The sequence below is a fragment of the Perca flavescens genome, chromosome 14 (assembly GCF_004354835.1).
Source record: "Perca flavescens isolate YP-PL-M2 chromosome 14, PFLA_1.0, whole genome shotgun sequence".
NCBI classification, from domain to species: Eukaryota; Metazoa; Chordata; class Actinopteri; order Perciformes; family Percidae; genus Perca; species Perca flavescens.
This window is the reverse complement of record NC_041344.1, coordinates 385,780-410,779: the sequence shown is the minus strand read 5'-3', so window position 1 is coordinate 410,779 and position 25,000 is coordinate 385,780. Positions and strand designations below refer to the sequence as shown.

Here is a 25,000-nt window from a genome sequence, read left to right as displayed (position 1 = left end):
ATGGTTCGGTTGAATCCGGCGGCATTCTGCAGTTGGCTAATTCTTTATAAAAGACCGTTGCTAAGAGAAACAGACCGTTGCCATGCATAGCGCAGCGTTGGCATCGATCTACTGAAATAATTTCAGGTAATTTATCAGCTGTGGCAAAAAGTGGAGCAAGATTCTGTCCCCCAGGCAGCAGATCTGGTCATATTTTATATACAGTCTGCATGATAGCTTTGCAGTAACTTCAGCTGCAGGGACTATAATGTTAATTTGTTACATTGCAACATCATGTTTACAGGTGGGTCAACTGCAGCAGCTGTGCAAAAAGGAAACAAGATGACAACCGCCAACATAAATATTCCGACATAAATGGAAATGTTCAGTTTAATGTGAATTATAAGGACCACAAGAGCAGCCTTGATAGCTGACTTAACAACCTCTCCGCTAATGTGTCAACCTGAAGTGATTGAAACAACAGCTGGGTGAATTAACTAGTCCGCCTAGCTAGTGATAGCAGGGCAGCATAACATCACATCTATACTCATAGTAACGGTAAAGTACATGGTTTTTACCACAGCCCGTAAGAGGAGATAAAATCACTGCCAGACCGGTGGCTTTTGCCAGAAATGTATCGTTGCAAACAGCTGGCTTTTGGGTAGCTGGTAGCTGGAACGAGGTCGGCACACACACACCAGTCTGATGCTAAGGACCTTCTGATGGCTGACCCAGGCAGTGTGAACGCAGCCTTAATCAGACAACCTGCAGCTGCTACCTTTGATATGATAGCCTACATCGGACACTTAAGCTCCATCTATGGAGATAAGGGTCTCTGCTTGCTAACAATCACAGTACAATCAGTGCTTTACAGTTACAGACAGTAAATACATTTATTTTTTAATATAGCTTCATTAGTCTGAGTTACCCAAGCTGAATGAGTTTCTTCAGTAGTTCCTGTGTTTTAGGACAGTTTGCCTTGTTATTGTTTCTGCTTTAAACTGAAGACAGAATGAAGGTACATCCTGTGCTTAATGAAATATCACTCATTATTTCAAACTGGAATTTAGTTATTGGTGTCTCTGTCCTTTAAACTGCCGCATATATTGAGATGTCACAACTATTAACTAACGGATAACTGACTTGTTAACTGAAGTATCAAATATGAACAAGATATAAAAAGGCAGATCAAAAGTAATTTTGCCTAAATGGGATTCATGTTCACTGTAAGAATTAGCATTATGAGAGCTAATGTTTAATAACCTAACATGTGACTGTACACTGTAGACAATGTGGGACATAGGCCCTCATTTATCAACCTAACGTAGAAACCAGCGCAGACATGGCAGACAGGCTTCACGCGTGATTCGTGAAACGTTCGTATCACACCAATCAGAGCGTAGGAATGGTCGTATATTGATAAATGCAGCGGCTGGAAATGATTGTAATTTAAATATCACGCCCCAATATATTCTGGGTTTTGAGACCTCGCTCCTGCAATTTACGAGACGTAATCCGGCTGAGAAGCGGCACTTTTCGGAGGTGGAGATTGAAACCCTGATGTCTCAGGTTCCTTTGCACCAACGTGTGAACTATTTGGCAGCCTGGAAACTGGTATTAAAGGCTGTAGAAAGAATGAGGAATGGAAAGAGATCACTGATGGGGTCAATATCGTTGCCGTAGTAAACCGGACTCCGGCTGAAGTTAATTTAATTTATACACCCTTGACATATGTATGCTATAGTCCTAATAGTAATATACAGGCTTATATTGCAATCTCTTAGGCCTACATGGTGTACCTATATTTAAATAAACACACAGTAGCTGAGTTTATGCAGTGTCTTTTATTTAGCTTGTGTTCTTTTCATGAGTCAGAACCAGGCAACATCTGTGAGGGAGAGCGTGTGTCCTCCGTCTCCCCGTCGCCCCCTTTGGCCTACGCTCACGTTCAAATTGATGAATGCCGAGCTTTGTGTAGGAATCAGCGTACGCCTGTCCTACACCTGTTTTAGGTCATACACACGTTTCATAAATGAGAGCCATAAAAACCACAAAGTCTTTGTTGCATGAAAACATGTATTCTCAAGTTCAGCCAACGGCTTCCGTTGTGGGAATTTCTGTTAAACAAGGCTCACAAAGAAGAGTCTTTTGAGATTTAATGTCACGTTTGCAAACTGGCAACAGTCAACATTTGACCATATCTCAAGCAGAGTGTGCCCAGAACTTTGTCATACAGGCAGATTATATTCACTCTATCTAAAAGCCTCCCTGAGTGGGAAATTGAAGCTTATTGTTCCTTAATAAGTCAACCTGCAGGTTCTACTTTTGATATGATAGCCTACATTGGGCACTCAGGCTTGAAGATAATGTTTTCTGCTTGCTCACAATTACAGAATCACTGGAGAAAAACAGGAATAGAAAAAGTAAGACAATATGAGATTATGTATGCTTAATAGACAGTGTGAAGTTGGATCCTGTATGTTGATTTGAAACCTTTCTTACCTGAAACGTTCCTCTGGAGTTGACTGTAGTTGTTGCTCAGTTGGTCGTATCTGGTCTGCAGCAAAATGACTGAAATATAAGATAAGGTGAACCTTTATTGATCCCCAGAGGAGAAATTAGGACACAAATTAAAAAAAAAACATAGAGAAAGGTACAAAATAAAACAAATAAGAATTGTATACAAATTTTAACCAATAAAAGAGCAAATAGACTAAATAAATATCTGGTGACAACCACAACAAAATAAAAAATAGACCAACAACACCAAATAATTCTGCTTTAAGCTAAAGACAGAATGAAGTTATATATCCTGTGGTTAATGAAATATCAGTCATTATTTCAAACTGGAATGTAGTTATTTGGTGTCTCTGTCCTTTAACCTGTTCTATATGTTGAGATGTTGTAAATAGTAAATAGAGGATCACTGATTTGTTAACTGAAGTATCAAGTGAGAACAAGAACCAAAGCATCCTCTGTTTTAGCGCCTGTCTCTTTAAGAGCTGCTTTACTTCTTCCTGTAATTGACTCATGTTGTCTTGAGAAAAGCAGCAATAGATAAAAGTAAGACAATATACTACTAGACAATAGATAATTTATGCTTATTACATGGTTCGGTTGAATCCGGTGGCATTCTGCAGTTGGCTAATTCTTTATAAAAGACCGTTGCTAAGAGAAACAGACCGTTGCCATGCATAGCGCAGCGTTGGCATCGATCTACTGAAATAATTTCAGGTAATTTATCAGCTGTGGCAAAAAGTGGAGCAAGATTCTGTCCCCCAGGCAGCAGATCTGGTCATATTTTATATACAGTCTGCATGATAGCTTTGCAGTAACTTCAGCTGCAGGGACAATAATGTTAATTTGTTACATTGCAACATCATGTTTACAGGTGGGTCAACTGCAGCAGCTGTGCAAAAAGGAAACAAGATGACAACCGCCAACATAAATATTCCGACATAAATGGAAATGTTCAGTTTAATGTGAATTATAAGGACCACGAGAGCAGCCTTGATAGCTAACTTAACAACCTCTCCGCTAATGTTGTGTCAACCTGAAGTGATTGAAACAACAGCTGGGTGAATTAACTAGTCCGCCTAGCTAGCGATAGCAGGGCAGCATAACATCACATCTATACTCATAGTAACGGTAAAGTACATGGTTTTTACCACAGCCCGTAAGAGGAGATAAAATCACTGCCAGACCGGTGGCTTTTGCCAGAAATGTATCGTTGCAAACAGCTGGCTTTTGGGTAGCTGGTAGCTGGAACGAGGTCGGCACACACACCAGTCTGATGCTAAGGACCTTCTGATGGCTGACCCAGGCAGTGTGAACGCAGCCTTAATCAGACAACCTGCAGCTGCTACCTTTGATATGATAGCCTACATCGGACACTTAAGCTCCATCTGTGGAGATAAGGGTCTCTGCTTGCTAACAATCACAGTACAATCAGTGCTTTACAGTTACAGACAGTAAATATATATTTTTAATACAGCTTCATTAATTACCCAAGCTGAATGAGTTTCTTCACAAGTTCCTATGTTTTAGTACAATTTGCCTTCTTATTGTTTCCAGTATTTCCATGCTGAATGGTGGTATAAAGGAAATGTCCTTGTAGTCAAATGTAGTTGCTAAAGCTTCAGCTGAATGTTAACACAGAATGAAGACTGTGGATTTTGTCCTCCTATTTCCATCCATCCGTCCATTAGATTCCTGTTAGGAAGGGATCGCTTTATAGGCGATTATGGACAGTAGGAATGATTACATCAACCAATAACTATTTCAGCATACACAAATGGCATGTCAGTAAAAACCTGAACCTATCCTGCAAATCTTGAAGCTGATTTGAATACACCATTGTGTACTGGTTCAGTATTTGGTGCTTAGTAGTTGTGAAGTGTATTTTATCTTACAGTTTACAGATAAGAGGATGATTCCAGTCATCATCAGAAAGCAGAGCACTGCCAGATAGAGCACTGCAGCCCTGAAAGTCTTCCTTTGGACAGCCGGAGGAGGCCTCTCAGTGTCTGGTCCTAAAGTGGCAAAGCACACAGAGAGCAAGGTTCATTACAGAGAAACATGTATCTTTGTTATCATAGTTCCTATTATTCCCCTGCTACTTTTACTCAGTAGCTTCATTGCTTTAAACTGTAGTTGAGTGTGTCAGACACATTTTAGGTTACTTTTCCACCTGAGCAATCTGGTCCATTTTAACCAAACCCTGGAGCGTATTGTGGGATAGTCACACCCCTGGCAGCATGGTGGCCCAATGGTTAGCACTGTGGCCTCACAGCATGTTCTCCCCATGTTTGCGTGGTTTTCCTCCAGTTGCTCCGGCTCCACCATCAAAAAACATGAACTAGGTTCTCCAGTCAGTGCCCTTGATCAAGGCACTGGCTCAGATCTGGAGTTGGTCTCCGGGCACTGTAAATGGCTGCCCACTGCTCCCTTGAGGGATGGGTTAAATGCAGAGAATGGATTTCGCTACATTTATGTGTATGTGACAATAAAATACCTTTACCTTATAGTCCGGTTCATTTGGGGTGGTGTTAAAGCTCATTCAAACTATGGTGCGGACGAAAACACTTGAAAACCGAGTTCTTGGTTCGCTTCAGTGCAATAGAGTTCAGTTTACGTGACAAAGCGATCCGACCCAAAAACAGGAAGTGAGCCAACTGCATTTACTAACCTGCAATTTCAACCTTGCAGACATTTTACGTACTTATATGATTCAAAGGCAGCTGTCTGTCATCAGCTCATATTGTTAGCCGTCTTCTAAAATATTAGAAACACCAAAGCAAACCCAGAAAAGACGTTATAAATTTGGTGTTGCACCAATATTTTTTAGCCCAAAAGTGTCGGCGAATTTCACTCGGATATTCTGCGATTGTTTCGACTGCGTGACATCTGTTTACAATGTTTGGTGTTTGTCAAAGTGCAGTGTGAAGGCAAAACGAACCATTATGAAAAATACACAATGCTGCAACTTATAAAGTCTAACAAACTATACGCCCTGAAACAATCATTGATCCACTCTAATGTAAACCAATTATTATATTAAAGTAGAACAAATATGAACTCGTGAAATGTTGAGTTATAAAGGAACATTGAATTGCAGAACTGACTCACAACTAAAATAAAAACTATGGTGACTTTGCTTCCGCTCTCTCTTCAGTCTCTCTTTCTCGTTCTTAATTTGGCTCTGCATTGCTAATGATATTCAACAGACCTCGTCATGCTGCACTTCCCTTTTTCATGTCTTTACCGGAGTTGATGCTTCCTCAGATCTCAGAAATGACACTAGTCAGTTAAATGTAACCATAACCAAACACAACAAAGCATCCCAACACTTGAAAAACAGTCCTCTACCTAGAAGGCTCTTATAATTTTAGCAGAAAATAATAAAACTGAAGGAACAAGCTGCAAAACACAAGGTTTTCATACTGTACATCTATAGAGACAAACATTGATGGGCGGCAATTACTTTAGATTTGAAAGCTGAGAGTAACAAACTAAACTGAGAGCAAACATAGTTTACACATCAGTCCAACATAACTTGAATAGACACCCAAAAACAACCAGATCAGCATGAGTATTTGTTATATTGATTTGTCATAATGTGTCACTTACCTCCTCCGTGTGACTGATTATCAGTTTGGTCATCTCCGATAGCGTCGTATATTTCCACCTCCCTTTCCTCCCACTCTTCTTTGTCTTTCTGCACATTTCTGTTGTATCTCACCTTCTTTGACTTATCTGGTTTGGCATAAATATCTTCGGACATCTTGAGACAATCAAACCGTAGCTTCACTTCACTTACTGCTTACCACGCTGTGTAGATCGGTCAATATGCTGCTGGAAAACTTTGGTATATATTAATTTAGTGACGTACAGTAACATCCTCTACTGATGCTGCTGCTGCCAGTGTTTCTCAGAAGTAAAGAACATTAAGGAAGTAACAGCACATACCCACCACACACACACGCACACACACACACACACACACACACACACACACACACACGAACACACACACAACCTTATTACTTATTAAATTGATATATTTGAATAAAGCATACTAACTCCAGCTTGGTGGTTTCCTTAACTTCAGCCAGGACACTGCATTGTCCAATCTTTGGATTTATTGTATGAAACAATTTATAAGCTATGCATTTGTGTAAAACTGAAAAGTGTATAAATAGCATTTATTCACAGCTTGGTTAAATGCTTTCACACCTTGCACCCAGCCACACACAGTAGTTCAACAGTTTGGCCAAAACAGGAAATGTGTCTTTCTGTTGCCTAAACTGAAACATTGTCATCATTAATGAAGTTAATATTTGACAATTGATGAATTAAAATGGATATCCTGTTCTGGAACAAGGTATTAGACGATCTGTCTGTCAATCCATGATTCAACAATAACAGACTTCCACTACTGTAGGGCCCAATTCCCTAAAAATGAGTGTGGTGACACCCTGATGTTTACGTTACTGCCACCATCAGGCCAAATCTCCCAATAATGCAAAGAAACACTAAAATGTGACCAATTGACTTGTGGTTTGCCGTTTTGAAGACAGGAGTTTGTATTTCGGCTGTCGCCATCTTGGTATTCTGGAGCCAGAATATTTGGGAAAAAAAGGGCAAAGCTAGGGAGAATGACGCATCTAAGCCAGTGTTGTGTATGGTTACGATGCTAAGCTAAGCGCTAAAGAGGGAAAGTCGCAGACTTCAACCGACTGATCTGAGTCATTCAGTAGAGTTATGCTGCCATGTAAACGTTGACCTCGGTACTGGTGACATTCATCTGAATGTACGACAGTACAGAAAATTCGCAAACTTTCCCTTAAGTTACCAGCTAATGCTAACGCTAGCTAGCTTGCTTGGCAGAACACTGAACAAGACATTTTTAGGGGACCAAAATGTTCCACTTAACTGATGAAGTGAAAACACATAGTGAGAGGGTCAAAGTTTAACAGTAAAAAACAGGTTCAGGTCTACTTTAATGTCCAGAGTGTTAGCATGGTTAGCATTGCTAAGCCTCTGTGCTGATTGGCAGGTCCTAAAGCATCCACTGTTTTATCGTCTATTTTAAAATAAAGGGGACCATAGTTTATAAAATGAACATCATGCTGCGTTGAAGAAGACTTGAAACCAGCGATTGAGACCATAAGGTCATTATGGAAATGTTTACTGTCGTTACAAATAAAGTGAGAAATAGGCTCATTTTCTCATAGACTTCTGTAGAAACAGACTTCATTTTGGAGCCAGTGGACTCGCCCCCTGCTGGAAATTAGAGAGAATGCAGCTTTAAGTCACTTCATCTTTGGCTTCACTTTTATGGGCCTGCAGGTTTTGTCCATTATTTTTTCAGGCTATTATACAAACATGTCATTACAGTTCAACTGTTACATTGTTTCCCACGTGTGGTTGTAGTTGCTGCAGAAAATCAGTTGTAGAAGAAGTAACAGTCCCACAAATCAAGTGAGAAGTAGACTCATTTTCTCATAGACTTCTATAAAAAATGACTTCTATTTTAGACAGACCTTTTTTTTTTTTTTTTGAGCCAGTGGAGTCGCCCCCTGTTGGAAATTTGAGAGAATGCCGGTTTAAGGCACTGTAGCAATGGCAAAGTTGACGCTTGGTCAGTTCGTATGTTTCTTCTTATATTATGGAACACTTTGGCCTTTTTGTACTTCTACATTTTTCATTTTAGAGCAACACAGTACAGTTCATTGTCTCATGTTTGCCTTTATTATGTAGTTTTCTAAGGGAGGGCAACAAGTACCAATGGATAAGAGAAGAAGAAATGTCCTTGTCAAGATTCAAACCCATTACATAAGTTACATATCAGACCTTATAAATATGTTTCTCACAAATCCATCTTTTCAATCCATTATTGGAATGGTTCCATTTTCCGTCCAGATCCATATATGCTTTGGCCCCCTTCACATCCACGGGGTTCGTATTCACGCCTGTCTGCCAAGCCCTGTAGAACAAGCACTATGTCGTTATGGTTAAAAGCCCCCAAAAAAAGATTATTGTTATGACTATGCAGTTATTGTTGTTGGAAACTCATGAAAATAATCCAGGACTGACAGTTGAGGTTTATATTTTGTTTCTTATGTCTTTTAACTAGTATGTAGTTTATGTTAATTTTTTGGTTGTTTTTTCACATTTTGTGCCTGTTTTGAAGAGAGCATCCCACTGGAGGATTAATATGAGCATGTTGCTGCCCCTATGTGGTGGAGCAGTAGACTGCAAGTTCATTATCCTGAGCTGTCAAGAACCAAGATGAGTTCCTTTAACCTCTTTGGCTTTTGATTTTTTAAATATGAGCCAAAATTCAAGGTCAGAATGCTTTGGTGGCACAAAGCATTTAACATTCAGTTCTTCAGAATCAGATTGTGTGCAGAGTGTGGTTATTACAAAGTAAACTTTCAGCCCAACAGCTAAACGCTACACACATCATGTGGCTTTGATACCAACTTAAAACCATGTGTTGAATCGTTTATAGATTATCTTTAAGGAAATGCTCATTTTAAATGAAAATGCTAACATTATTATCGTCTTAATACATTATTATTGGAACTTTCTTGTTTTTTTTGTTCCATTTCATCCAACTATATACTCTTATACAATGACCCCCTATATATCGTAATTAAAAACAAACAAAAAATTTAAATTTCCTCACGTATAAGATAGTTTTGAGTCGTCCACCCATTTCCATTCATGTTTCGACCAATCGTTTGTTGACACTGACTCCAGACCGATCCAGGAAGTTTCAGGTTTATTCAGCTCACTGACGAAATCCTAAATATTTAACAAAAGAGCATACAATTATTTACCTATTCAAACACTAGCATTTCTGTGGTGGTTAATACGTAGTTCATGTTTTGAAGGAAAGAAATAAATAAAGAAATGATGCGATGAGAAGTACATTTATTCTGTCTGGGACAACAATCATTAAGTGTCTTGCTGATGTAAATGTGCCAGATTGCGGTTTCCCATTTACAGTTGATGTATATTGTACAAAAACTTATCCACAACAATTTGTAAAATATCCTACAAACACAAGGTGACTGTCATGCGGAGACAACAGTTAAGTTTAGACACCAAAAGGACTATGATTAGAAAAATCATTGTGGTTTGAATTAAAACACCAGGAGCCAAACATCCCCCCGACCTCCTCCCTACACGGATCTTCCAGCTCTCATACAGCAGCAGTCAACGTGTTGCTGACAGTAATACATTAAATACAGGCGGATTACAGTGCTTTACTTTTTGTAGCTACATGTATATGTACGAATGGAACAGCCTGCACAGAAAAACTTTTCTGTTTTTTCCTTTGATCATCTCAGAAAATATTGCCAAACATACAAATATGTTAACAGACACTCACATATTCGTCTTTGCTGTGTATTATCACCAGATCTGCTCCTCTGTTCTGACAGTCTCTCCTGCTCTCTGTCCAGTTTTTCATCTCAATAGATTTGTAGTAACAACTGCACTGAAATCTCCTCCATCCTGTGTTTTAGTGACAAATCAAATAAGTTAATGACAAATATACTGTATAACACTTATTAGCAGAGCCACACAGAACTGCAGATTAAAAAAAGCGGAAAAAACATTCCTTTTCTGCATCACTGCTGAAAAATGAAGAAAAAAAATGCAGATTCTGTTTGGCTTTGCCTATAATACTTGCTCCTTTTTTAAACATTTCTCACCGTTTGTCTGGTTTGTTGCCTCCTGGCAGAAACTGTTGCTCAGGTTGTTATAACTGGTCTGCAGCTTCTTATAACTGGTCTGCAGGTCCTTATTACTGGTCTGCAGCTGGTCACATTGATTGGCCAGGACAGTGACTCCCACTACCAGCAGGAGGCAGAGTAAACCCAGAACCAGCGCGGCCGCTCTGAAAGGGTTTCTTTGCACAGCTGGAGGATGATTTTGAGTGTGTGCTCCTGCAGAGGCAAAGCACACAGAGAACACATTTTGATTTAGATCAAGCTCATCTGAACAGACAACAACAAACAACGACATTTAAACTCAACTCTCAACTTAACTTTATTAATAAAGTACATTTCATGCAAGCATGCAGCCCAAAGTTCTTCACAGAACAACATTAAAACACATGAAAACAACAAACAAAAACACAAAAAGAGAAGACAAAGAAATGTATTAAAAAAAGCAAGTCTAAAAATGACAACAATAACACAGTAAATGTTAAAAATCCATAAATACAACCAACAGAATAAAGCAAACACCAGGATTAAAAAAATTATATGAAAACAATGATTAACTAATACTATTATACTATTATAAACTAATACTAAAACATTACTCCCAATTAAAAGCCAGATTAAAACGAAAAGTCTTTCATTTACATTTAAAAATTCAGAGAGTTTGCCTTTCTAATATCCCGAGGCAGTGAGTTTTCACAGTCTAGGGGCGTAACAACAGAATGCACTTTACAGGAAACAACCGCAAAACACAAATGTATGTAATAAAAGCAGTGGTGTAGTCTAATGTATTGTAGTGCCTTTATATATGGGCCAGAATCTGCCTTTGGGGGAGGGGAGGCCATATCATAGTGGGTGGGTTTGGGTGTCCACCCCCAGGGTTATTTTGAGCGTCGAAAGACTTCATTTCCTGCATTCAGATACAGGTTTATGCACCAATTTATGGTGGAAATCCCTTTATTTAGCCTATACGAAGAAGAAAAACATCGATGACAATTCAAAATATGTAAAAAACATAATAGAAAGTATGTTGTTGCGTGTCATTGGGCATTTTTAAGTGGGTATATGGAAATCCTGGAGCTTTCTTAGTGGGTATACTGCATATACCTGCATATCACGTAGACTACACCACTGAATAAAATATTAAAGTGTATAATGCCCTCGAGTGAAGTTTGTAAAATGTACATGTTACAGTTGTAAGGCAAACTACTGTACTTATAAATCTTTTGCAGGCATTAGAGCAAATGTTCTTGTAATGAATATTATTATTTCATCAATATAATGACAATCGTTTACACATGTCATTGATAGCTGAGCCCTTGATTTCAATGTACAGTTTCCGTTTTTTTTTATATAATCAGTAATTATTTTTTTTTTTAAATCAGTATTGACTCTGACTTTAAGTATTTAATGGCTCCGTACCTCCGCGCTGTGTCGGAACATGACGGTTTGTGGACGTGTCCAAACTCTCGTAGATGTCGATTACTCTCTCCACTCGCTCTCCTCCGTCCTCTCGGGCTCCTTTGCTGTATTTCACATTCATTGACAAATTTGGCTCTTCGTAAATGTTGGAAGACATTTTAAATGCTGAGACAACTGACGAGTCTCGGCAGCTTTTTCACAATTTCCTGTAGCGGTACACCCTGTTGTATTCCTCTTAACAGCCAGTGCTTTGCTGTAGTTTGTTTTTCAAAATCTTAAATATAACTTTGTACTCTAATCCGATGCTGCTATCGCCTCTGTCTCTCTCTTCAACACCAAGTATTAAGGAAGTAGCAGCAGGAAAACACACTGCCACATTTCTGACGTACGGTAAAACCCCTTAACTACTTGCCCAATAAAAAAAAGTTCTATCTTTGATCTTTTAAAACATAGACGTATGTGAGCTGATGAACTTTTTGATGTGATATGTTATCTGTGGTTTGTCAAATATGCTAGATATGCTAGTTTGCCGATAATCACGTTAAAATGTCAGTGTTGCTGCTGTAGTTTCACCGAAAAGACTACAAAAGACTAAATAAAAAACAGTTTTAAATGATGAAAACAAGCGCCAGGTAATGGATCAAACATTGAACATGAGCAGAGAAATGTTTTTTTTTAAATGTCCTGCCTTATTTCTTATTCTGATCTGCAACACATTACATATTGCACAACATGGCATCCTGTGGCCACATATGCATGGACTAAAATGTTTTTGCTACCTTATGTGACATATTCAGTTATCACTGGAATCATTTCCTCACAGTGATCATTATCATTATGTGTTAAACTCTAGAGGAAATGGAGTCTGAAAAAAATATTCAGACATGGCCACAAGCATGCGCACAAACTGATATCAAAGCTGAACATGATGAAGCTTTATAAACCACACAAAACCACTTCCTTCATCGTGTCAAAGTGCAGAACACATCGTATCCTTCTGTAAAGTTCATTATGTTCTATTCTTAGAGTGTAGTTAGATATTTTCTTTCAGTTCTGTTGAAGATAAATAAAAATGGATACCCATCACTGCTTTTTTTGATAAAATTGCATCATTAGACGAAGTTGCCCTGTTAGTTTTTTCTTTTTGGAGGCTTTTGCGAACACCAGACCACCAGTCTCAGACACACCACTTTGAATGCCATTTTTTTATTTAATTCTTGTCCTGGAAGTCGGTCCAGAGCACCTTCAATAAGTCATAAAAGGTACGGGCAAGCTATGATTGGTTGGGGACCAACGTGTAGTGTTTCAGTGTGGGACTCTGCATCTCCATATTAACATTTAACATATAACATTATTATTAACATTTTTACAATCCATTTTACTGTGCTTTATTTCTATTATATCATTATTATTTTTCAATATCTTTATTATCGCAACTACCTGCCCTTGTTTTATGACAAATGCTGAATTAATGTTGTTTGTCTTATGTTATACGTGGATGTGTGCAATATAGTTTTCTTTTAGACAACGCTGGGAGGGGCACTTGTAATTTTGCTGTATTTATTGTAATGTAATGACAATAAAGGCTTCTTATCTTATCATATGCCTTGAATTTCTGACTCTATAATCTGACACTGTCTTAACAGACATCATTATAGGTTAACAAAGTACCTGGGCTTTCTTGGATGCGTTTAAACTGCGGTTAGGTAGTAAGTCTACATGAGTGTTTTTTTTTACATGACAAGTGGACACCAGTGTCCTCACATCACACATTATAAAGTCTCACATTGCCGGCTCTATCTCCACAGCGCTGTGGAGGAAGGCCTGGCTACACCACAGATACATTCTGGTATAGGAGAAATAAACACTCTGGGTTGTTTGCATTTCTTTAAACCAATCACTATGGTGTTGGGCAGCGCTAAGCTCTGAACGCAGCAACGGTGGCTCTGCTAAATAGTCTCATGAAGCAACTTGTTTTGGTGGAACATTTGCACCCCACAAAGAAAACGCCACATACAATATTAAGTGAAGTTAACTGTTCACACAATACAGTAATATGAGCTATTTAAATGAGCGGACACATTGTTATACCTCATTAGCTCTTACCAGTGTATCTCCGTGTGTACTTCGTCCACAGCAATGCCACCAATCGGTCCCAAAACCTCCCAGTTAGAGAGGAGATGACCTGAACATATTCTTTATAAATCTTTACAATCATTCACCAAAGGAACCAAGCAGGCCTGCCTTGTTGCACGGTCCAAATAACCTTCAAAACTTGATATTTTCAGCGTGTAGCTCGCTAGCTCGAAGTTTGTTGTTGTTTTACGAAGAGAACGGAGTTTGAGAACGGCAACACACGGAGATTAGAAATGCACTTCCGCAGATCCAGACTAGACTATACAAGACTGTCTTTAACACATTCTCTTTCTCTCTCTCTCTTTCTCTCTCTCTACAGGGGCCAACTGGTCCAGTAGGTGATACAGGTGTACCCGGGCCTCAGGGACCCCAAGGACCACAAGGACCCAGTGGACGCTCCATCATAGGACCCCCAGTAAGACAAACACCCACCCAGTTCTCAGTCTCACTATACAGCTCAGGTCCACACCATTGGCAGTAAAACATCAAGACACTACTTCCACTCTAATATTGACTCAAACTTTCTCCATTTATTTGTAAAGGTTATTATTTTGAATGTTAATTTTCATGGTGACATATTGCGGATACAATTCATATTGTATGTGTTATGAAAAAGTACCGTAATTTTTTTTTCACCATTGCAACTATGATATTTAGTACATTTCATTTTATATTAACGATATGCATACTGTCAGAAAAGTAAAGTATATTTTTGATCGGCAGGGTGCTCCAGGAGAGAGAGGACAGAAAGGTGAAGCTGGACAACAAGGAACACAGGTAAGAAAAAACTAAGACAACAGAAACATCGCTGCACGTGACGCTAGTTAACACTACACTTGACAGCAGGTTAGCCTACCGTTAGCTAGTAGCTGGATCAAACACAGTTAAAATACTGACAGCTAACGTTAAGCGGTGTAAAGTGTGACTGTATTTTACTGTAGAGGATCCCAACACCGGGACGTTAATAGTCTGCAGATGCAGTTGTCGGAAAAAACAACACTAAAACTGGTAGATGGACGATTTTGAGTGTGGGACCAGAGGTTGTGCACCACTGCCATTTTTTTTTTTGAAAACTGTAAGCAATGGACGAGTTTGAGGGCAACGTGATGCCAGGACTCTGAGTGACTGCAAGTCTCTCTTGTAACCTTACTGGGTTAAGATGAGTTCTTTGATGGTGAATGAAAGGCTCGATCCCACCAAGTAGGTCATCCAATCAAATCGAAACATTGGCGTCAATGCTGCTGCCAGTTCTGCCGTTGTTTACCTTTTTCTTCTTCTTCTAGTCCGTAGAAATAGCAAAGTCGGTAGCCTTTCCTCATTAGCGACACCTCTGTTCATAGAGAGTTCAAAGAAGACTGCAACTAGTGTCATGACCACCACGCGTGAGCATAAATACTTACGGTGCTCCCATGACGTCACATTTGCATGCGACAGGTCAGCTGTGGTGAGTATACCGGACGCCTTAGCCTCATGGTGCATTCAAAGTTATTGTTAAATACCCTTTTCCCATCCAGTGGTTGTTTTTGTCGTACTTTTTAAAAAAGTATTTGTTCAGGCACCGTTTAGACACCGGCACTGTTTTAAAAATATCCTTTAGCACCGGTATTAGAAAAACCCCAACCCTAGTTAGGTCTTAATGATCAATATGTTAATATTCAACCGTTTGTCTGGTGCTTAATCGTTACGAATCATCATCAAATCATGTTATTAAGACACCAAATGTCTACCGTCTCCTGCCAAAATTATATTTTGAAGTGTTTTTGCCAGAGATGAAAATGAATTGTTGAATATTATCAGTGACCGAACATTGGGCAGCGGTCTGTTCCATGAAAAGAGCCTCACAAAAGTAATGTTCTGCTGTAAATTACTGGGACTAGTATGACCTTTTGGAAGCAAACACATGTCAGACGGTGAATAATAGTGCCATTTGCAAAAGGTTCATTTCTGCTGTTCAAATCGAGTTTGTAACAAGACGGCAAGATTTAATCTAAACAGAACCATTTATAACAGGAGAGTTAGATGGTTTCAGTATTTTTGGAAAGTTGAAAGTATAGGAAGCCATGCAACAAAGGTCCCCAGCTGGGACAACCCATTAATCAACATATCTGTAAATGTGTCAGTGTTAGCCAGATGGGTAATTTTCTACTGCAGTACTTTCGGCCAGATGTTTTAATGGCAGTTAGGTGATGGGTGAAACAAATGAGTGAAAGTTTACAGACGAACAAGACACCAAATGACAGCAACAGCAACACAATGAGCGTTCTCAAGGCAGAAGCACTGCAGAGCAACAGGAAGCAACAAAACACACACACACACACACACACACACACAGCCATGCAACACTGATTAAAGGGATGGTTCGAAAAGAGATACAACAAAAATATTTATTAATTGAACTTATTTTTTAAAAGTAAGTTCTGTAGTACAAATAGCAGGAGACAAGTTATAATTGAGGTAAGTTTGGAGACACTACCTTATTTAATCATTAAATTAATAAGTATTTTTGTTGTATCTCTTTTCAGTGTTGTAGTTTGTAGCAGCAGTAGCAGCAGAGAGTAGAAGCCATCAGGCAAGTGTTATTTAAAGGTCCCATGGGATGAAAATTTCACTTTATGAGGTTTTTTAACATTAATATGAGTCCCCCCAGCCTGCCTATGGTCCCCCAGTGGCTAGAAATGGTGATAGGTGTAAACCGAGCCCTGGGTATCCTGCTCTGCCTTTGAGAAAATGAAAGCTCAGATGGACCAATCTGGAATCTTGCTCCTTATGAGGTCATAAGTTATGTTGTCAGTTGTTTTTAAAATATTGACGTAATTTCTTAAAATGTGTAGATTTAGACTCCGTGTGAATGTGAGCTGCTCTCCTCTCTGTGTTTCAGGGAATCGCTGGCCGAGCCGGACCTCCAGGCAGAGAAGGCCCGGCAGGAATCAGAGTGAGTCACCGCGAACATATTACTCTTAACATCTTAACATACTACAGCTATAGCTAATTGTAATTTCCCCACTGGGGATCAATAAACAGTATAAATGAAATTATTATTACTACTACACATACTCGGAGCCGGATCAAATGGAAAATTACACTAGGCATAAAGTTTTTTTTTTCAGCCTGGGCTCACAGAAGTCCGTGAAAGGACCACGAACTGTTAACAATTCCGCGTGGCCACCACGGAAAACAATGCCAACGTAAAGTCAATGAGAAGATGACGTAGCATTAAGAGCGACTACGGTAGCGAATAGTATGAAACGCGGCAGCTTCCACGGATGAGATGAGCGTAGCTATCACAGCAAGTTTTTTTAAAATTAGAAAGTATTCCTTCATTGAAAGAAGAGTAAAAAAACGGCACTGGAGGCTTTTCTCGGAGGTAAAGATGTTTTTGCTCTTCTCCACGATTGGTTTTGGCAAGAGTTTGATCTGATTGGTTGATTTGGTCTGTCTATCACCAACTATAGGAGGTGATAGACAGATGGTTTATCCAATCAGCTAACCAGGATTTTCGCCCCCTTCCCCAAAAGTTCTCCAACGGTAAGTTCCCAGATGGATATGCCGAGCAAATGCGAAGTGATCCATCTGGTGGAGTCAGGTTAGGGGTGGATGGGTCAAACAACACAGGGCTTTCACCCAGGACACCGGGGATTGGGTCCCATGTGTCACGTTTCCTAAACACAACTGTTGCTTTCTTCTTTTCCTGAACCCAACCGTCCCGTTATTGTCTTGCGTCCTGTTATTGTTTTCCTGAACCCAACCGTCCCGTTGTTCTTTTACTAAACCCAACCGTCCCGTTATTGTTTTCCTGCGTCCCGTTATTGTTTTCCTGCGTCCCGTTATTGTTTTCCTGCGTCCCGTTATTGTTTTCCTGCGTCCCATTATTGTTTTCCTGAACCCAACCGTCCAGTTCTTCTTTTCCTAAAAACAACCATCCCGTTGTTGTCCCGCGTGTCATGGAAACGTAAGCCCACCCACAACCATTTCCTTAACTTAAGGGGACGTGTTCATTTCACGGAAATCTACCATGGGCCCATCACCGAATTTTCGACGAATCTGTGAAACTGCCACAGGGACCTTGTTCATTTCACCGAATTCTGGTTCAGGTTGGTTTTTTTCGGGGCCCCCTCCAAATGAATACTTTGTTATTTGGTGAATAAACAACATTACTTCTAACTGCCACATGATTATTATGCTAATGTATTTATTTAAATTCTGTCAAATTCTGTGTCCACAGATTCCTTGTGGTCACACTTATCACAGATAAAAATCACATCAGTGCTTTAGATTAAACATACGATATGATACATGTTAAAAACACAATACATGAAAAAGCACTTTCCGAAATAACTTTAAGAGCACAAACACCATCAATATTTCAATGGTCCAACATGTGTATATTCTTCTTGTCGTCCACAGGGGCTGCCAGGTAAAGACGGCCCACCGGGCAGACAGGGCGCCTCAGGAACCATGGTGAGTGATAGATTACTGATAGATTCATCTTTGCAGTTCTACTTTTCATACAGACTGTCCTGCAAAATGTAAAAACTTTATTAAAAACTGTGTGCATGTGTTAATGTCTTTGTCTGATGTTTCTCTGAATATGGTCTGCCGTGCTCCTATTGTACATTTTAGCGTAATAGTACTTTTTACCTAATGTATTTTAAATGTTATATTGTTATGTAAATATGTAATTTTACCTTCTTTTAGGGTGACTTTTTTACCATCTTTCTAGGGACTGCAGATGAAAAATAGCCTTCTGGCTAACTCTGGCATATTGACAGAAATGTTAATCAATATGCACTGTCCCTGTAATAAATAGATAAAAAAAAAATGTTTCGGTTTTAGGTTTTCTTATCATAAAACTTACGATACATTAACATTTTTTATTTATTTTGGTAATGCAACTCCACACACACATACTGTATACATGATTCAAATGTAATACATATATCTCACATTTGAAAATACAAAGGGTAGAAAATAAAACCAATAAAAGGCAGCCAAAAAAGGAACCCAGGCAGCATCCTCATTACCCATTACATACACACTGTTACCCACAAATAATATAAACACACATATGTGTGCCTGCACAGCCATACTCATCCTCTATCCACCAATGCCCCACCTCCCTTCTAAAAGTCAGTAGTAATACTATATTCAAAAGACATCCATGCTTGTCTGGCTTTTGCTTGGAATATTCTGCACCCTTTCGATCAGAAGTTCAAAGGCCACTATCTCTATGTCTGTAATGTCTGGTCTATTTGGACTCTTCCAGTAACGCAAAAGGAGCCTTGCAGCTACAATAAAACCCGTTAACATCAGTCCAGCTTCTGATTTAACAAGGGGTTTTCTTAGCGTTAAACTTTTGTGTATGTACTCGTGATCACCGGAGTGAAGTTCCTTGTATATGTCGACAAACTTGGCCGATAAAGTTGACTCTGATTCTGATTCTTCCTCCTTTTTAATCTTTCTCTTCAGGGGACGCCAGGAGCCCCCGGGGGCCCCGGTCACACGGGCCCTTCAGGAAAACAGGGAGAACTGGGACCACCGGTGAGTCACAAGAGACCACAGTCTGGGGTTTTACACCTGTAACAGTATGCTTTTACATTTCCTATTACCTTTTTCTGACAAAAGCTGCTGCACAAACACAGAGGAGGCAGAAAGTCGTGTCAGTCAGGCTTAGTTTAACAGAGTCTATCAGACAGACACAAAGAGAGGGAGAGAGAGTCTGTCAGCAGGATTATCTGCTTCCTGTCCGGTCTGAAGGTACGCTAGTCTGTCACTCACACACTGAAAATAGCTCCTGTCAGAGCCTTAACCCGCCTTCCTAAAAAATGTTCCTTTGACAGTTTTACTTAAGCCCAGTTTAGACCAAACAATAGCAATTATACACGTTGAAACTTGCAACTGCAGCACTTGCAATGTGTTGGGCAAGTTACTCATACATTATATATTACTAATTACTGTCATTCAGAAGGTAGAATAGTCTTTATTGTCATTGTACTGTACATGTACAACGCAATTGAATGCAGTCCTCTCAGTGCAAAACATCTGTAACAGTGCAAAGCAGGAAAAAAAAAAAATATATATATATATATATATATATATATATATATATATATATATATATATATATATATGGCTCTTGGATAAAAACAGTATTTCAGAGACTAATTACTTATATTACAATATTTCGGTCTCTGAATTTTAATGCTTTACACTGCTTTAGTGTTAGTTTTGAGTTACTTTTACCGAGAATTAGTTTAAACTTCACGAAAAACTCTCGTCAACATTCTTTCTCTGCTCTGTGCCTGCAGCTCTCTCGGTTTGCTTTGCGTTTAGCGCTGCACATAGGACTGTAACGAGACTATACTGTTCTTATCCTTGTCTCTAAAGAACTGGAAATAATGGGAAAATGTAGAATCAGATTCAATTCAATAAACTTTATTTATCCCAAAAAGGGCAATTCTGTTTCCAGCAGTCTCCAGACCCCAAGAAGAAAAGCATTTACACATAAACTTATACACAACCGACAGCAGATTGTCAGAAACAAGTTACAAGGGACAGGCGGCGAGTGTACACAGCCCTGTTTGAGGCAAGAAGTTACAGATACGTAAATCAGGTTCCCAGACAAGTGAACACAAGCCGCTCACTTACTTACTTACTTATTTACTTACTCCTCTTCATCCCCTATGGGACATGAGGCTTCAATGAGCACTCTCCATTGTATTCGCTCCCTGGCAGCGTGTTGGGCCTCTCTCCATGACAGGTTCATCTGTTCCAGCTCCTGTGTCACAGTTCTGCGCCAGGTGGTTTTGGGCCTCTCAGGTTTTCTTTTGCCAGGTGGTGGTGTCCATCTTAGGGCGACTTCTGTGATTGCTGTCCTGCTCCATCCTCAACACATGTCCTAGCCATCGCCGGCATCTGTGCGTAATCTCCTCGGTGATGCTCCGGCTGCCCGTTTTCGTGTACAGTTCATTGTTGGAGATCGTACTAGGCCGAAAGATCTGCCGCATATTCGTCGGAGGCATCCATTATGGAACACTTCCATTCTCCTCATGTCCGTTTTTGTTTTTTGCAACCTACTGTTACAGAAACTACAACAAGCTGCTCACACCTCAGGAAAACAAAACGGGATGCTCTTTCCAGACACTATTGTTACATTACATTAAATGTCATTTAGCTGACGCTTTTATCCAAAGCAACTTATAGTTACTAAATATGTCAGAGGAAACATGCCTCTGGAGCAGCTAGGGGTTAAGTGTCTTGCTCAGGGACACATTGGTTGATGTATCGCAGTGGGAATTGAACCCAGGACTCCCACACCAAAGGCATGTGTCATATCCACTGCGCCATCACCACCCGATTGTCTAGATTTAAAGGGATACGCCACCGTTTGTTGAAATAGTTCTTATCACGGTCTCCCCTGGCTGTAGATAGGTGGGGTCTCCTCTAGCTGTAGATAGGTGGGGTCTCCCCTAGCTGTAGATAGGTGGGGTCTCCCCTAGCTGTAGATAGGTGGGGTCTCCTCTAGCTGTAGATAGGTGGGGTCTCCTCTAGCTGTAGATAGGTGGGGTCTCCCTAGCTGTAGATAGGTGGGGTCTCCCCTAGCTGTAGATAGGTGGGGTCTCCTCTAGCTGTAGATAGGTGGGGTCTCCTCTAGCTGTAGATAGGTGGGGTCTCCCCTAGCTGTAGATAGGTGGGGTCTCCCCTAGCTGTAGATAGGTGGGGTCTCCTCTAGCTGTAGATAGGTGGGGTCTCCCCTAGCTGTAGATAGGTGGGGTCTCCCCTAGCTTTAGATAGGTGGGGTCTCCCCTAGCTGTAGATAGGTGGGGTCTCCTCTAGCTGTAGATAGGTGGGGTCTCCCCTAGCTGTAGATAGGTGGGGTCTCCCCTAGCTTTAGATAGGTGGGGTCTCCCCTAGCTGTAGATAGGTGGGGTCTCCCCTAGCTGTAGATAGGTGGGGTCTCCTCTAGCTGTAGATAGGTGGGGTCTCCCCTAGCTGTAGATAGGTGGGGTCTCCCCTAGCTGTAGATAGGTGGGGTCTCCCCTAGCTTTAGATAGGTGGGGTCTCCCCTAGCTTTAGATAGGTGGGGTCTCCCCTAGCTGTAGATAGGTGGGGTCTCCCCTAGCTGTAGATAGGTGGGGTCTCCTCTAGCTGTAGATAGGTGGGGTCTCCCCTAGCTGTAGATAGGTGGGGTCTCCCCTAGCTGTAGATAGGTGGGGTCTCCCCTAGCTGTAGATAGGTGGGGTCTCCCCTAGCTGTAGATAGGTGGGCCAACGCATTTTTTTGTGCATGCGTCGTTTTAGTCCGGTGCAACACCAGCAGCGCCGGCGCTAGTTAGCTTAGCGTAGTGAATGGAATCCTATTTTGCCGGTTAGCATGTTGTGAGTAAAAGTGAGCCAACAAAAGACAAAAAAAACAACCTAATTACTTGCACTGAGACAAAAAAATGCATTGGCCCACCTATCTACAGCCAGGGGAGACCGTGATAAGAACTATTTCAACAAACAGTGGAGTATCCCTTTAAAAGTCTGATAGCAGACGGAATAAAGGATTTTAAATAGCGTTTTGTTTTATGTTAACTGCAAGAACAGAACGTGTTGGTCCATAATTTGTTTGGCTCTGCAGTCGTCGTCTCAACCATCGAATTCCAGCACCAGGAAATAATGTTATTCTTTGTTTCGCTGCGCTAGTAAATTCTTAAAACTTTTTAAAAATAATACTTAATTGCTTAATTTAGGGTTAAAATGCGATGATAAATGTGTTGCCTTCATCAGACAGAATCCGAACCTGTAAGACATAACGGGTGCTAAAAAGGAAACTCTTTCATCTCGACAAACCTTTCTTTCTTTTGTCACGCTGCCTTTGAGCCATAAAAATAAATAAAACGTTAAGCAGGGCGCCCGGATGGCTCAGGAGGTAGAGCGTGCGCCCATATTTAGAGGTTTACTCCTCGACGCAGCGGGCCCGGGTTCGACTCCGACCTGTGGCCCTTTGCTGCATGTCGTTCCCCCCTCTCTCTCCCCTTTTATGTCTTCAGCTGTCCTGTCAGTAAAGGCCTACAAATGCCCCAAAAATTAACTTTTTTCAAATAAACGTTTCTCAAGAACTGAAGCATATTTTCCTCCGGTAAGATCACGTTATATAAGACCTGCAATTGACAAAATGTGTGGTAATTAGTTCAGGAGGACTCTTTGCAATCCACCCACGCATCTGTAATTACACGCTTGACAACAAACAATATAATACACAGACTGAGAACAATACGCCTCGATGATGATGATGATGATGATGATGATGATGATGATGATGATGATGATGATGGGGCGGAGCAGCGTGCAGTTCTAAACCTGTAAAAAAAGGGGTTTATAGAGAGCGATAATACGACTAACAGCTTCTGACAGAGAACAGGAAGCAGCCATTTTAACTCCTCAGTTGGTCCATCTTTTGTCTGTCTGTGTGTGTGTGTGTGTGTGTGTGTGTGTGTGTGTTTGTGTGTCTCTCTCTCTCCGTGTGGCTGATCACGTGTCTCTCTGTGAGAAGTCGAGACAGCCCAAATCTCCATGAACCTAGGTATTTTATTTTGAAATGTGTTTTATTTTTGTAAGGCATCTGCACCGTGTGGTCTTCCTGTGTGCGATTACCTGCCAGGCTTGACACATGTGCACGCGTATCGCGCAAGAAATAGAGGAGACGCCACAACTATCGCTGCAGGGAGTGGGCCAACGCGGTATGAACGCACAGATTAGATAACATTGGGAACCGAAATAAAAATAGCTGCTATGCTGCGCATCTATATGCTGCTTATGCACCCGGGGTGTTTTCACTATAAAGTGGTAAAAAGGCGACAAAACGTTGGAAAAAGGCGACAAAAAACGTCAAAAAAAAGCTTTTCAACTAAAATGGAAAAAGCCCGGAAGTCGGAAAGTTAGAACAGAAGTCCAGACAGTCGTTGCTATGGAGATGATCCATTGTCTCGTCTATTCACATTTGGTGTGAACTGGCAGCTTTCAGAGCGCTGCAGACAAAAGTAACGCAATTTACAGTAATGTATTGTTCTTTGCTGTAACGCGGTAATGTAACGCTTCACTGATAACATTTTGGTACTTTTCACACAGATTTTACTATATATGGCCGTGAAGTTGGCATTACATTTCATCCTAGGTGGTATTAAAAAGGTCTTTAAAAGTCTTAAATTTAACGTGGAGAAGCCTGGGGGGACCCTGGTAAGAGGATTTGTTTATTGTCGTGTCAGACATGAAGAGAGAGAGAGAGAGAGAGAGAGAGAGAGTTCTTTGCGTCATGTTTTCTTAGCTTTTTCAACCTTGTGTCTGCAGCGTTGAACCCTTCACATGTTTTTCATTGACGTGTCTTTGTTGCAGGGTCCTCCTGGAAGCAAAGGGGAGAAAGGAGAACGGGTGAGTGGTCTCTTCTTTTTTTCTTCGACTAACGATTGTTTTCATTGTCGATTTAAAGGTGCCGTAGGTAGGATTGGGAAGATCCGGGACTTAGCCCAAAAATTTGAACATCAACAACTTCTCAGTCCCTCCCTCCTTTCCGCTAAAGGGATAATAAATGCGTGTGCATGAGCACCCCCCTGGCCCTGATTGGTGCATCTGAACAGGGAGCTGTAATCACATTACAGGCTAGGCGGTGCCAGGTTACCTGCTTCATGTAGTTCTACTGGAACATAGGCTCAGTTTCACCAAATAGGACAGAAAGCTAGTCTTACCTACTGCACCTTTAATGTTTATCTGTGTTTTTTTGCCCCCAACGGTGCCTTCCAGGCAGCAGTTTGTGTTATTTTATTACATTACATTTTGTTTATTACATTACATTTTGTTTATTACATTACATTTTGTTTATTACATTACATTTTGTTCTGTAAACCTGTTCATACGTAGCTTCCAGGAACTGATCAGATAAAAAACTGAAATAAGAAAGTATTCGAAGTAACGAGCAGCGCTGTAGGGAAAAGTGTTGCAATCAGTGGCCGGGTTGGCTCAGTGGGTAGAGCTTGCGCACATATACTGAGAGGCCCAGGGTTTGAGTCCGACCTGTGACCATTTCCTGCATGTCCTCCCTCTCTCTCTCCCCCCTTTGTCACCTAGCTGTCCTGTCAAGTAAAGGCGAAAAAGCCCCAAAAAATAATCTTCCTAAAAATAAAAAATGTTGCAACCAGTGCTGCATGTTTCTTCCTGTGACGACGATAACATCATCTTAAAACACAGGAT

At 40.5% G+C, this 25,000-nt stretch overlaps 2 protein-coding genes across 8 annotated transcripts in view; one reads left to right on the top strand and one right to left on the bottom strand.

Moving 5' to 3' along the window:
- Positions 1–25,000, top strand: part of LOC114568716 (collagen alpha-1(XIV) chain-like) — a 317,958-nt gene that overhangs the window by 277,510 nt on the left and 15,448 nt on the right. For 6 of the 7 annotated variants that reach the window (XM_028598365.1, XM_028598362.1, XM_028598361.1 and 3 more), the window contains 6 exons: positions 14,095–14,190; positions 14,499–14,552; positions 16,654–16,707; positions 18,180–18,233; positions 19,242–19,313; positions 24,149–24,184. In XM_028598365.1, the coding sequence (XP_028454166.1) occupies positions 14,095–14,190; positions 14,499–14,552; positions 16,654–16,707; positions 18,180–18,233; positions 19,242–19,313; positions 24,149–24,184 (366 nt within the window). Of the gene's footprint in view, positions 1–14,094; positions 14,191–14,498; positions 14,553–16,653; positions 16,708–18,179; positions 18,234–19,241; positions 19,314–19,397; positions 19,489–24,148; positions 24,185–25,000 lie in introns of those variants that run through there. The other variant, XM_028598366.1, reaches the window with a different exon arrangement.
- LOC114568722 (CD209 antigen-like protein E) lies at positions 8,237–12,026 on the bottom strand. Its single transcript, XM_028598376.1, has 5 exons — positions 11,640–12,026; positions 10,206–10,439; positions 9,881–10,005; positions 9,173–9,291; positions 8,237–8,467 (listed from the first exon to the last, which is right to left on the bottom strand). The coding sequence occupies exons 1-5, from the start codon at positions 11,794–11,796 to the stop codon at positions 8,329–8,331; spliced, it is 774 nt and encodes a 257-aa protein (XP_028454177.1). The 5' UTR covers positions 11,797–12,026; the 3' UTR covers positions 8,237–8,328.